The sequence below is a fragment of the Marmota flaviventris genome, chromosome 5 (assembly GCF_047511675.1).
Source record: "Marmota flaviventris isolate mMarFla1 chromosome 5, mMarFla1.hap1, whole genome shotgun sequence".
NCBI lineage: Eukaryota > Metazoa > Chordata > Mammalia > Rodentia > Sciuridae > Marmota > Marmota flaviventris.
In genome coordinates, this window is record NC_092502.1 from 59,723,286 (window position 1) to 59,738,929 (window position 15,644).

The following is a 15,644-nucleotide window of genomic DNA, read 5'->3' on the forward strand; positions in this document are numbered from 1 at the left end:
CACTTTCAATATGTAATAGGCTGATTTCTTTAAAAAAATCAGATGCAAAAATTTTATTTTCATTTTGTTGTGTTCTGATTTTTTATTTAATCTTCTGAGATAATTATTGATTAAAATATAGTTGTAAAAATAATGCAAAGAGATTCTATATACCCCTTTCTCCAATTTCCCCCAGTAATAATGTATTGCAAAACTCTAAATTCATTTTAATAATAGGATGTTGATATAATCCATTGGTCTTATTCAGATTTGCAGTTTGATTTGTGCCTACTTGTATGTGTGTTCACATGCACACAAAATTGAGTTTCATGCGATTTTATTGCATGTTGTACAGTAAATTTTAAAAGTAGAGTTTGTGGATGAAACATTTATATCTAAGGTGCTATTATTTTCACAAATCTTAGTAGTAAAATAATGGCTGTTAATTTTACGTGAAAAACATACATACATGATAGGCATATATTATTATTCCACATTGGCCATTGCTTTTAACCATTCATTCAGGCTACATGCTTCATCATTTTGTTGTTGTTGTTCTCTCTATAATTACAGAATGAAATATGTATATTTGGTTTTTCCCGAAATTATTTAGTTTCCTTAAGATTTATAATCAAGTTCTTTTCCATTGTGTCATTATTACCAGAGAAGTAGGACACACTTTAAGAAACGTGGTGTTAATATTTAAAGACCATAATTGAAGGAAAATAATATTGTTAATTAGAAAATTCACTATTTCTCTCAGAACTTCTGTATTTCTTATATAAAATGGAAGAAACATCATTAAGTATCTGCCTTAAAAGCAATAAGACTTTCCATTTAGTTATATAGTATTACATAACTAAATCACAGAGAATGAAAGGAGTTTAAATATTCACAAGGCAAATTACCAAGCCCCTCCTTGGGTACGCATTCACCATTGCATTTTCTAATACAGTAATGATTTATTGTTGCCTTGCATGCCTTCATAATTATTCTAATTTGCAGAAACTCTACTTCCTAGAACAAGAACGTCTCTTTTTCCCACATCCCCCTTAATCTCATATTTAAGAGATTCAAGTAGAATTTTCCAAGTTAAAGGAGACTTACTCTGCAGTAAAAATAGTAGTACCATAATGACTTCAAGAGAATTTGCACCAGATTGAAATACTTCTTTACACAAATAAACTTTTCTCTGTATTGGAGAAAAAAATTAACCAATGATGTTCACAAACATGTTTCTCAGTGATAGCATGACCTCATATTTCCTCTTTAATAAACACCTCATGAAGATAATTCATTTTCATATGATAAATAAGCAATAACTATAGGAAGCATTTTTTTACACTGTTCTAAATGAAAGCATAGTCAAGACCATTCATATTAGTCATTCAATACTTAATAGTATTAGTTAAAACAAATAACAACCACAGTAATAATAGTAACTCATATAGTCATTACTCATTGGCCACGTTCTTAAGTGCTTTAAGTGTAAATACTCATTTAATAATAACAGTATGCAATGAACTAAATTCTGTTATATTCCTCACTTTACAGATGGTTAAACTGATGCACCATAAAGTGAAATAATTTCTCCAAGGTCCCATGCTCATTAAATTTTACTGCTTGGGCTCCATTTTCCACAGTCTGGCCTCAGACTTAATCACAGTGTACCTTCACCCTCTGAGTTATAGTGAGACAGACAAGAGAAAAAGGACCTTTTTTTTTCTTCTTCAGGATATGTATAATCTCATGGGAGAGCAATAATATACAAGACAGTAGGAGGATGGAGTTGTTGAGAAGTACAGTTGGAGGATTTCTGAGTTCTTTACTAAGTAGGATTCTTACATGTAGTTGAAAAAGGAGGCAACACTGTCACTGGTGATGGGATTCTAGTTTACAGTGTGTTGAGAAAGTGACAACAGAGGCCTGGCTGGGGAAAAGAGGAAGAGATGATGGGAAAGAAGGACCTGAGCTCCTAAAAGTGAGAACAAATTAGGGAAACTATTTCAACTTCCCCATGTCGGGTCCTTTCTGAAGATATTGAAAACTTTTTAACAGAATGTAGGTCTCCTGGATACGGACAATACTTGCCAATATTTACATGTATGGAGATGATTTATTCATTTAAAGTCATTTATATCAAAGATATATGTATATCAGATAAAAATTCTTCCTGCCTTACTTTTCCCTAAACCCTGATTTCATTATTAATTGTTTTTTGTCACAGTTTTAGTTTCTAATAAGTCTTTCTTGTTTTATAGCATCTCATTTTTATGTATGTGTTATAGTTCCTTTTATTCTCTCTTTAGATATTTTATGTTTCTATTGTTGGCCTTTTTATTCTCAATGTTATCCGCTTAGGCCATTTTATATTTATATTTTTTTTATCTTTCTCCTTCATTTTACAGACATTTCTCAAGTGTTTACTGATCTTTATTTACAACGTAATTCAAAATTAAAATTCATTTTTCAAAAAAGTCCATACAAGCTTATTAAAAGCTGTATGTGAATGGACTGAGATAGTCAACTTTTGCAGGGAAATTGTTAAGGAAAAAAAAGTTTCCTTGGGTCATCAATTAGCACTCTTTGTAGACTTAGGTTTAAGGTAAGTAAATTACCTGCAAGTGCAAATTTGTGATCAAAATGTTAAATGTTTGCATTTTCCATCATTTTATACATTAATTTTGATTTTTTAAAATATTGGATTAAAATACTTATCTCGATATCACTTTTCCAAGGAACTTCCTTGTCTTGGGTATTCCTTGACTTTCAATTTTTAGTCATTTTCTATTTTTTAGTTAAATTTTTTATTTACATATGACAGTGGAATGCATTACAATTCTTATTATACATATAGAGCAGAGTTTTTCAAATCTCTAGTCATATACAAAGTATATTCACACAAATTTGTGTCTTCATACATGTACTTTGGATAATAATGTCCATCACATTCCACCATCATTTCTAACCCCTTGCTCCCTCCCTTCCCTTCCCACCCCTCTGCCCTATCTAGAATTCATCTGTTCATCCCATGCTTCCCCTCCCAACCCTGCTATGGGTTCCCTGCTATGAATCAGCCTCTTTATATCAGAGAAAACATTCGGCACTTGGTTTTTTGGGATTGGCTAACTTCACTTAGTATTATCTTCTCCAACGCTATCCATTTACCTGCAAATGCCATGATTTTGTTCTCTTTTATTGATGAGTATTATCCCATTGTGTATATGCCACATTTTTTTATCCATTCATCCACTGAGGGGAATCTATGTTGGTTCCACAGTTCAGCTATTGTGAATTGTGCTGCTATAAACATTGATGTGGCTGTGTCCCTGTGGTATGCTACTTTTAAGTCCTTTGGTTATAGACTGAGGAGAGGGGTAGCTGGGTCAAATGGTGGTCCCATTCCCAATTTTCCAAGAAATCTCCATACTGCTTTCCATATTGGCTGCAACCAATTTGCAGTTCCACCAACAGTGTATGAGTGTACCGTTTTCCCCACATTAAAGCCAACACTTATTGTTGTTTGTATGCATAATAGCTGCCATTCTGACTAGAATGAGATGAAATCTCAATTATCTTATATTAGAGAAAGGTGCCAAAAACATGCATTGGAGAAAAGATAGCCTCTTAAACACATGGTGCTGGGAAAACTGGAAATCCATATGCAACAAAATGGAATTAAACCCCTAACTCTCACCATGCACAAAACTTAACTCAAAATGGACCAAGGACCCAGGAATAAAACCAGAGACCCTGTGTCTAATAGAAGAAAAAGTAGGCCCTAATCTCCATCATGTGGGATTAGGCCTCAACTTCTGTAATAAGACTCCTTTGGGGCAAAAATTAAAATCAAGAATCAATAAATGGGATGTACTCAAACTAAAAAGTTTCTCCTTAGCAAAAGAAACAATCTGTGAGGTGACTAGAGAGCCTACATCTTAGGAGCAAACTTTTACCCCTCGCACATTAGATGGAGCACTAATCTCTAGAGTATATAAAGAACTCAAAAAGCTAAGCACCAAAAAAAAAAAAAAAAAATCAATAAATGGGCCAAGGACATGAACAGACACTTCTCAGAAGATGATATACAATCAGTCAACAAATATATGAAAAAATGTTCATCATTGCTATCAATTAGAGAAATGAAAATCAAAACTAAGGTTTCATCTCACTCCAGTCATTTTCTATTGACTAAAACTTCTAATTTTCTTCCACCTTCAATCATACATGGATATCTTGCCCTTTACCCTCTTATTATGGGGCAAATGATAATTTTATTTCAATATGTATCTATTGTTTAATAGCTTTACAAATTTCTTCACCAGGATCATTAGATTTCCATCAATTCCATTTCCTGAAGAATCCTCTTGTTAAGCCTTCTGACATGCTGTAGTATGGATTGATTGTCTTTTATGTTCTTGTTTATACCTTTATCGTTCTTTTTTGTTTTTCTCTTGGTTTGTTAAAACAGACTTGTTAATAGTGTTTTGAAAAAAAAAAATGTGCTTGAGAGATAATTCTTTGAGGTAAAAACATGACCTTATTCCCCCCAACACTTTATTGATACCTTAGTTAAACGTAGAAGTCTTAAGTTGGAAACCATTTCCATCCTATTTTGAAATAATTATTTCTTTGCTCTCTTACTTGCTATTTGCATTAAGAAGTCTACAGACATTCATCTTCCTGAGCCTTTTCTCACTCCCCTCCCAGGAGTCTGCCTTGGGGGGCTAAAATTTCACCAAAGTTCCTATGAGTGTAATGTTATCTGTTTACGATTTAAAGTAATAAGCTTTTCAAATTTGGAAACTTAAATTCTTCATTTGTTGCATTTGGGAGAAATTTTCTTGAATTATATTGTTGATAAGTTTTCCTCTGTTTCTCAGTTCACTTTTTGTGGAACTATTATTATTTGGGTGCTAGGGTTCCTGGAGGAATTCTCAACCTTTGTTTTTGACTTTTTGTTTAACTTTCTAAGAAATATTTTATTTAACTTTATTTTCTAGATCCTTTTCCAAATTTTCAAATTTCTATTATTATATTTTAATTTCTGTGGGCTTTATATTATACTTTTCTATATTTGTGTGTGTGATTTGCTTATGTGTTTAGATAATGATCATAGGCCAGAATGGAAAGAGATAGAGATCATCATTATCTTATGTCCCATTTTTAATATCTTTTCTCATCTTTCAGAAGATATTAATTAAAATATATTTGTCTTATTTTCTTGTTCCTGAAGTCTCTGCTCCTACACAGATGAGTACTATTCTTGATAATTTGTTTAGGTTTAGGCATAATAGATGAAAAATCTGATTAGAATCTCTGAAAAACTGAATGAGTTTCCCTGGGCACAGGGGTGTACACTTGTAATCCCAGCAGCTGGGGAGGCTGGAGGATTGTAAATTCAAAGCCAGCCTCAGCAACAGTGAGGCACTAATCAACTCAGTGAGACCCTGTTTCTAAATAAAATACAAATAGGATCAGGGATGCGGCTCAGTAGTTGAGTGCCCCTAGTTCAATCCCTGGGAACTCCCCACCCTTTGAAAAAAAGTGAATGACTTTCATATTCTATCACAAGGGTATTCCTTACCCAGAGACTGTAGAAAATATATGGGTTTGTTAATTTTTTTTTCGCCCATTGTGGGGCAATTGTTAGGTATCACAATCTGACTATTTTAACCCTATCTGCTTTCACCCATTTTTACAGATTTCTCTAGGGTTTTCTAAGGTTCAATTAAAGTTGATTCTTGGTTTTGCCCACTACAATGTGATTCAATGGGTTTTGTTTTGTAATTTGTTTGTTTGTTTTCTTTCTTTTTTTCCCCTTCAGTACTGGTGTTTGAACAGGATCTTCCAAAATTGCTGAGACTGGTTTGGAATTTGTAATCCTCCTGCCTCAGCCTCCTGAGTATCTGGGATTACAAGAGTGTGTAGCAAGGCCAAGCTCCTGTGGTTCAGTGTTCTATAACCTTCTACATCAATTATTATCTGTGGGCCATCAGCTTCTGAAATTACATTATAGTCCTCTCCACTTTTTCTTTCTCTTATGTATGTACCTTTAAATAATCACTTTATTATTGTTCTTGTTTAGTTCAAAAAATTGTAAATGTGAAAATTACTGCTAAATCTGTCATTTTTACTTAGAAGTTGACTTGAATCTTTTGTATATCTAAGAAAAAGGTTTTGTTCTTTTACTGAACATTCAAGGTCAATTTCATTAGCACACAGTATGTGCATTTAACACATAGATAGCATACTTTGATTTCATTTTAAGAACATTTCCTTAAATTGTATCTTTAAGTGAGTCTCCCCTTGCCATTTTTGTGGTGTTGTCACTCTAGGATATTTTTATTGCCCTTCTCAGCCTATCAGATTAGCTCCTATTATAATATGTCTGTAATCAATCATAACTCTTTATATCTATTTAATTTTTCTTAGCTTTCTGAATTTATCTCCATTCTATTCTTACTGAGAGTGTTTCACCATACTTACTTTTTTTCCTTCTGATTTTATTTTTAAGTCTGTGATAGTTCATGTTTTGTTCCTTTTTATTTCTAACTTCTGTGGGCTGACATTTCATCTTACCATCACATCGATAACATCTTATCTTTCTGCTTTGTTATTTTTGAAGACAGAGGAACTTTTTTTATGTTTGTTAAAAACAGTTGCTTCAATTAAAAAGAGTTTCTTGGTTCCATGCCTTCTTTTTCTGTTTTGTTTTTCATTTTTGGCGGGAGGTGATAGTTTTTCATCTAATCTTTTTTTCTTATTGAGACTTTGCATCTGCTATACTATTTTTCTTTTTTAGAAAAATGACTCATCTCAGTGAAAAATAATTTTTCCTGGACAAGCATTCACCATAGATTTATTTTGGCGGGGGTGTTTGTTATGGTTCTAGGCTTGCTGATTTCCAAAAAGAAAAGGCATTGATTTTCTTTGCTGCCTCAGATTAAACCTGCCTCATGGAAAAAAAAAAAATGGTGTAAGTGCTTAATTCTTTCTGTCCCTCTGCCTCTCTGAAACAAACATTGCCATCAGGGACTGATTGCAGCAGCCTGGCTCACCTGAGCTCCTGCACCCATAGTGATAAACCTAGTGCAGGTTTTGTGTTCCACATTTTCTGACTGTGTATTTCCTGGTACTTTCTGAAATCTACTGTCTGTGAAATCTTTTGCCACTGACATTGCTCTGCTTGGCCTTTTGTTCCCACTTGCTTCCAGACTGAGCAGAATGATCCTGCTCAACCTCGACAGATTTTGGAAATCCTACACTATTTTGGTGACTAATATGATTCCAATCTGCATTTTTAAAGCTGGGTTTGGCTATATTTTATTTTGGACACTCCCTATTGTTTTTAAATAAATTTATCACAGTATCATTTATATTCCATAAGTTCTCCCTTTGCAAGTATACAGTTTAATGGAATCTAATAAATTTATACAATTATGCAACCATCCTCACAATTTAATATTACAAATGTTATATTACTCCAGAAGTTGCATTATGCCTGTTTGCAAACCAAATCTTCACTGTATTTTAAAAAGATTTCAAAACTTCTAATTTATGTAGCTAAAACCACTCCATTAATTACCCATGCCATATTTTCATTATTAATAAATCTAAGGCAATAAAGGAAGTTTAATGGTAAAAGAGTAACAATAATAATTTAATATCTAACTATTTCTTGGTAGCTATTATCCCTCTGCTTTTTTTATAATAGATTTTTCTGTAGTCTCTTAAATACATATTATTCTCAGAGGGTGAGATTATGAATGGCACACAAAGCTCCAGGGTCAGCCAGAACACATTGGTATTAATTGCTGCCATAATTTTGTGATTGTGAAGTGATTTTCCTTTTTTAGCATAAGGCTTAAGAAGAGCCATAAAATCAACTGATAGTTCTTTAAAGGAGAGGAAACCAACTTAAATTAGAGGTTCTAAATTATTTCAGACCAGCCAGTGTAATGTTAAAAGTAAAATTTACACTTTTCTTAAAAAGCATATATTGTGATAAGTTGAAAAACTGACAATCACAAGAATTCTGGTTTTAGTAATCTCATTACCAGTAGACTCTTGATTAAATTACACAACCCTGTGTTAATGGCATGGAGGCATTGAGAGCATGTGGCCAAATATATAATTGTTCCCAAGCATCCCCAGAAATACAGTAAGGTGAAGAAAGGACACTTAAGGGTGCAACTCTTATTCTTCAATGATTCCTAGCTGAAATCTCAGGAAAAGGCTGACATACTCCTGAAACATTATTTACACATATCTATCCTTTACTGTATATTTTCTATGTGAGGGATACAAGGTTAAGCACCTTATGTTATTTTATCTTATTTAATGATATTTGAATAACCATTGTGGTAGTTGACATTTTTCTATTTTATAGAAAAGGAGACAGATTTAAACAGACTGGCTAAAAAATGGCTAAGAAATGATGGAGCCAGTATTCAAATTCAGACCTGCTGATTCAATCATAGCCTAGCTCTCAGACCTTCACCTGTCTCTCCTGTTTAGAGTGTTCCTCCCTACCCATAAACTACGTAAACTAGAATATGTGGATGAGTTCTGTGCTTCTCAATGGAAAGTGTGACGTAAATTCAAGAGTCTCTCATCATTACTCTGTTGCCTGGAGTGTGTATAAATGTGCTGCCTTTAAGGGTTCTCCCCACCACTGTCATTACTTATTATATTTCTTCAAATAAATTCATTTAAAGAATAACACTTTATAGGCAATTTGGGTCAAAGTGATATGTTAATTACACATTTCAATGTTAAGATATTATTTGTTTTATAGCAAAGTGTCACCTTTATCAAATCATACAGCATTACTCTCTTTGATATCACTAAAGGAGTTGGATAAAGGAGTGAATTTATCACTAAATTTAGCAGATCACCTCTGAACAATGTTTCTCAAATTAGCATATTCTCTCATCTTAGGCATATAAAACACACCATAAGAAGGAATACTTTCAGATTGTTTATACCTTTTAGAGATGTTATAATTAGTGGTCTATATGTGATCAGAAATTGTTTTGTCTTTTTTTCATACAAAGAAAAAAAATCCATAAAAAATTACTGAAAGTAAAATACCGAAGCAATTTCAGGGGCAAATAAGAATACTGCATAAATGGAGGTATATCACCAGACTTCAGATTATGGATTGTGGATTTAATATTATTTAGCATTGACCAAAGAGTGTCACATACAAATTAGCATGTGTTTTCAGAAAAAAATATATTGGATCTAACCAAACTACTTCATCTTGAATCAAGTCCAAAATCCTTCTCAAAATATCCACTGTTATATTCTTCAAAGTCAAATGATATTGATGTAAAAATTTGTCTGAGTTTAGAAAAAGAACTGGATAAAATACTGGAGGTAAAGGATCTGCCAAGTTATTAGTCCACACCCTTCTAGGTCACCTTTTTGTTTTTTAGGAAAACTTCTGTTATATTTCTCTCTCTCTCTCTCTCTCTCTCTCTCTCTCTCTCTCTCTCTCTCTCTCTTCATCCACATATCCACACACAATTTTGTACATGAATATTTCAGAAAATCATACATACAGGCATGTGCATGCCTTTAAAGTGCCTTTTATTAATTGAAAGAGAATAAACAAGCACACACTAAGTCACAGATCAATGAATGTTCAGGGATCAAATTTTCACATGTAATCATGTAATAAAACACTACTCAGCACTCTAGAACCTACTCACTGCTTGATTTTTTTATCACTATTCTAATAGCTAACAGCATAGGTTAGCTTTAATTGTTTCTGAATTTCATTTAAAAAGAATTCTGCAAAAAAAGTTTTCTTTTATTATACGACTTCTTTTACTTTGCATGTAGTGTGTATATGTGTGTTGCTGGGTATTGAGCCCAGGGTCCTGCCCACTGAGCTATGCACCCAAACCCTTTTTACACTTTTTTTGAGATTTATCCATGTTTTTGGAAGTATTATTTCATGTATTTCAATTGATACATTATTTTCCATTATATGAATATATTATATTTAATTATCTGTTTTTGTTTATTGTACCTTTGGATTGTTTTCAGTTTGGAGTCATTATGAATAATGTGGCTCTGTAAATTTTGTTTTTAGGTGTGTGTGTGTGTGTGTTTTACATATCTGAGAGTACAGGGTCAAAGGGAATGTGTATATCCACTTTGGTTAATTTGGCTTTTCGAAGTGTTTGGACTAAGTTTTATTCTTCCAGCCACTTATCAGGTTTTCAAATCTTCTACCACCTTGACAATGCATGGTATTATTAATCTATTTAATTTTAGCCATTCTTAATGGGTTCATAATGTTATCACATCATGATTTTAAATTGCATTACCCTGATGATGAATTAAAGAATGTTTTTATATGTTTATGGGATATTCATATACTCCCTTTTAGTGTTTTTACTTTATTTTCAGCTGGGTTTGTTTTTTTCTCTTACTGATTTATACAAGTTCATTATATGTTCTGAATATTAGCCTTTTTTTATACGATCTATTAAAACTCCATCTCCATAGTTGACCTTTTATCAATTTTTTGTGGTGTTCTTAAGGAAAAGACTTCTTAATTTTAACCTAGTGCTATCTATCTATCAATCTCTTTTGATTGTTAGTACCTTGAATCCTATTTAAGACATCTTTACCTACTCTAAAATCATATAGGTATTTTCATGTGTTAACTTTTGGAAACTTCTTTTAACCTTTCACATTTTTTTTAATTTTAAGATTTACTATATAGTATAGTAATCAACAGAGTGAGCTATTTGTCAAAGAGTATACAAACAGGTCAGTGGAACAAACCTGAAAACCTAGCAATGAGCTGAAACATAACTTCATTCACAAGAGATAGAAAGAATTTCAGTGGAGAAAATATAGTCTTTTAAATGAATGTATGAATACCTTGACATTCATGTGCAAAGAAATGAATTAGACACAAACCACTTTTTAAAAAGAACTCAAATGGATCATAAATCTGAAGTAAAATGCAAAACTTTGCAATTCTATTAGACCACACAGTGGTCATTTTATACAGCTTTGTCTTTCACAGTGAGTGTACAAAGCCAGAAGCAGAATCTGTAAATGAGAAACTTAATAAACTTGACTCTATTGAAGAATATTCTTTTTTAAATTTGTTCTTTTCAGTTGTACACGATACTAGATTATATTTTGACAGATTATCAATATATGGAGTATAACTAACTATAATTAGGATCCCATTCTCCTGGTTGTATATGATATGGAGTTTCACATCGGTACACTTAAAGAAACTCATGATCATGTCAATAGATGCATTTGAAAAAAAATTCAGCATCTATTTACACTCAAAACATTAGAAAATCTAGGAATAGTAGAAACATACCTCATCATTGAAAAGGCTGTATATGCTAAACCCAACTCCAATATCATTCTAAATGGAGAAAAAATTGAACAAGACAGGAATACCCTCTTTCACCACTTCTATTTAACATAGTTCTTGAAACTCTAGCCAGAGCAATTAGAGAAAGGAAGGAAATTAAAGGGATCTGATAGGAGAAGAAAAGCTCAAACTATCCCTATTCGCTGATGACACAATTCTATATTTAGAAGACCCAAATAACTCTATCAGAAAGCTTCTAGAATTCATAAATAAATTAGCAAAGTAGCAGAATATAAAATTAATACCCAAGAATCAATTGTGTTCCTATTATACCAATGATGAATCAGCTTAAAGAGAAATTAGGAAAACTATCCCATTCACGATAGCTTAAAAAAATTATAATTCACAATCAATCTTACAAAATAGGTGAAAGTCCTCTACAATAAAAATTATATAACACTAAAGAAATAAATTGAAAAAATTCTTAGAAGATGGAAAGATCACTCATGCTCTTGGATAGGCATATAGTTTCTGTTCTATATTATCAGTAAGTTACTCTGTAAAGATTATTTATCAGAATGCTAAATGAAATTTGGGTCTTATTGGAAAACAGCCTATTGTTGCCATTCCAAGCAATAAGTCATCAGTTTTATTTTTCACAGTGAACCCTTTATTTTGCAAAATTCATGTGATACTCATTATGCCTCTTTCCTTCTCAGTATTCTGTTATGGGGAAGTATTTAGTTCTTCTTTTGTACTTTGGTTGGCTTTAAAATGAATAGGGAAGCAGAGATTCCTTATTTCAAAATATATAGCTGGGGTTAGTTTGTTATATATTATCCTCTGAATTTAACCCTTATGATGTCACTTATGTAAAAACGAAAAAAGTTGACCTCATAGAAGTAGGTAGTAAAATGATGGTTACTAGGGGCTGGGATAGTTGTGGGAGGGTTAGGGAGATCTGGCCAAATATTATATTAGAAATTATTAGAAATAAATTATTAGAAATAAATTCAATATTAGAATTTATTAGAATTTAATGAATTCAAAATTCATTATTAGAAATAAATTCAATAACCCTGTTGTACAATCTGGTGACTCTAATTAATAATAGTATATTGTATTCTTGAAAAATGCAGAGAAAGTAGAAGTGTCCTTACTGCAAGAACAATGACTATGTGTGGCAAAAAATATGTTAATTAATTAACTGGATTTACTCATCTTACAATGTCAATATATTTTAAAACATCATACTGGGGGCTGCAGTTGTGGCTCAGTGGTAGAGCACTTCCCTAGCATGTGTGAGGCACTGGGTTCTATCCTAAGCACCACACAAAAATAAATAAACAAACAAATAAATAAAGATATTTTGTCCATCTATCACCCCCCAACATTTTAAAATAAAATAAAAATTCATCATATTGTACATGATAAATAAATGCAACTTTGTCAATTAAAAAATAAAACTTTTAATTTATTTTAAACATGAAATTTACAAACCCCCTTTTATGAAATGTCATATAAATACATTTTATTAAATATTTTAATGTTTATGTTTAATGGCAGTTTTCTTATTAAATTAATCTAACATTCTTCTTTCCTATTACTTTTCAGATGCAACAACTTTTCCACGAAAACTATGAACACAATCGAAAAGGTTATATCCAAGACCTTCACAACAGCAAAATCCATGCAGCTATAACACTTCATCCCAACAAAAGGCCTGCATACCAATACAGGCTGCATAACTACATGCTCAGCCGCAAAATATCTGAACTTCGTTACCGCACCATCCAGCTCCACAGGGAGAGTGCTCTCATGAGCAAGCTCAGTAACAGTGAAGTGAGCAAAGAGGACCAGCAGCTGGGCGTGATGCCTTCTTTCAACCACTTCCAGCCTCGGGAAAGGAATGAAGTGATAGAATGGGAGTTCCTGACCGGAAAGCTCCTTTACTCAGCTGCTGAGAACCAGCCTCCTCGACAGAGCATTAGTAGCATCTTAAGAACCGCATTAGATGACACTGTCCTACAGGTGATGGAGATGATCAACGAGAATGCCAAAAGTAGGGGGCGGCTCATCGACTTCAAGGAAATTCAGTACGGCTACCGCAGGGTTGATCCCATGCATGGGGTGGAGTATATTTTGGATTTACTCCTCTTATACAAAAGGCACAAAGGAAGGAAGCTGACTGTCCCGGTGAGGCGTCACGCCTATCTTCAGCAGTTGTTCAGTAAGCCTTTCTTCAGAGAAACAGAGGAGCTAGATGTCAGCAGTCTTGTGGACAGTATTAACAGTGACACTCAGTCATTCTCTTTTATATCTAATTCTTTAAAGATACTGTCTTCTCTTCAAGGGGCCAAAGAAATGGGAGGGCATAATGAGAAGAAAATACACATTCTCGTTCCCCTCATTGGAAGGTTTGATATTTTCTTGAGATTCATGCAGAACTTTGAAAGTACGTGTCTGATACCAAAGCAGAATGTAAAGCTGGTCATCATCCTTTTCAGTCGGGATTCTGGCCAGGATTCCAACAACCATATTGAACTGATACAAGAATATCAGAGCAAGTACCCTCAAGCAGAAATGACCCTGCTTCCTATGAAGGGAGAGTTTTCCAGAGGTCTTGGTCTTGAAATGGCTTCTTCCCAATTCAACAATGACACTTTGCTGCTATTTTGTGATGTTGACTTGATCTTCAGAGGAGACTTTCTCCAACGATGCAGAGATAATACAATTCAGGGACAACAGGTATACTACCCCATTATCTTTAGCCAGTATGACCCAAAGGTGACCCACAGGGGAAATCCTCCCACTGATGATGATTTCGTATTCTCAAAGAAGACTGGATTTTGGAGAGACTATGGCTATGGAATCACCTGTATTTACAAAAGTGATCTTCTGGGTGCAGGTGGATTTGATACCTCAATACAAGGCTGGGGACTGGAAGATGTGGATCTCTACAACAAAGTCATTCTATCTGGCTTAAGGCCCTTCAGAAGTCAAGAAGTGGGAGTGGTGCATATTTTCCATCCAGTTCATTGTGATCCTAACTTGGACCCTAAGCAGTATAAGATGTGCTTAGGATCCAAGGCAAGTACTTTTGCTTCAACGATGCAACTGGCTGAACTGTGGTTAGAAAAACATTTGGGCGTCAGGTATAATCGAACTCTCTCCTGACAGTCCAGGCAACACATATTGCCTTTTTTAAGGGGAGTTTACCTCATTGTTGGTTGTTGTTATTTTTATTTTATTATTGTTATTATTATTATTGTTATTATTATAATTTTATTTTGTTACCAGGGTCTGAAACTACTCTTGGTTGTCTTCCAATGAGTGTTTGTGGACCTCAAGCAAGAAGAGTCTGCAGTTCACTGATATTTCAGAGTTCTACTGAAGTCAATATGTGTATTACTTTTCTATATTTTTATTTGAGATTGAGTTAAATCATGGCAATCAAATGACTTTTGAAGCTCATTCATCACAAGAGACAGCTTAGAAGAATGTTGTCTTAGGGCTTAAAGATGCAATATTGACTTTTATTTTGTTTGTCAACTTCAATGTGATACTTACTGGTGAAAGGTACCACAAAAGTGCTTTATGCTTCCTATGGGGAAGGGACTCTGTAACATAAACTTGAGTTTTGTAATTTATACAAGGACTTAAATATATAGACAATAATTTTCTTCATCTTTAGAATTTTTAAAGTAAATGAACACCTATGATTGTATGTTTATTTTTTAAAAAAAGTTTTAAAATTGAGGAGTTTTGTTCCACAAGCAACCGGTACTGGCTACCCTGGTCTTATGACAATTATGAACTCCTCACAACTGTCTGCTATAAATGCGAATGAACTTTATTTTCTCAAAGAAATATGATTTAATTAAATATTCATGTACATTTTAGAAGCTTTATGAAACAATGTCCTTCATTTGCTGGCAAGAAGATAAAATATGACAGAACCTGTTTATTTATAATAAAACACAGGTATAACAGTATTCTTTTTCAAAAACACTGAAAAAGTTTTTGTGGTTTCCTTTTAGTCATTTGTAATGTATCTTTTAATGGTCATATTCACCAAAACATTCTTGATGCACAGGCTAAAGAATTAACAGGAAATTGTGGGCATGTTGTTTGTATTATTATGTTTTGAAGACTTTGTAAGTGATCAACATAAGTAATTTCTTTATTCAGTAATCTAGAATCTGAAAGAAGAATTCTCTCTCAATCTTGGATCAGGCTTGGGAATCAGGTGACCCCTGATCAATTCTGAAACTGCTCTTCATATGAATTGGGAGATATCACA

General features: G+C 33.3%; 1 protein-coding gene across 1 annotated transcript in view; it reads left to right on the forward strand.

The window, feature by feature from the left end:
* The window catches only part of Chsy3 (chondroitin sulfate synthase 3), a 253,322-nt gene extending 238,036 nt beyond the window's left edge, over nucleotides 1-15,286 (forward strand). Inside the window, exon 3 of the mRNA XM_027949365.2 lies at nucleotides 12,956-15,286. Within this exon, the coding sequence (XP_027805166.2) occupies nucleotides 12,956-14,518 (1,563 nt within the window). The 3' untranslated portion in view covers nucleotides 14,519-15,286. The remainder of the gene's footprint in view (nucleotides 1-12,955) is intronic.
* Nucleotides 15,287-15,644: the final 358 nt, after the last annotated feature.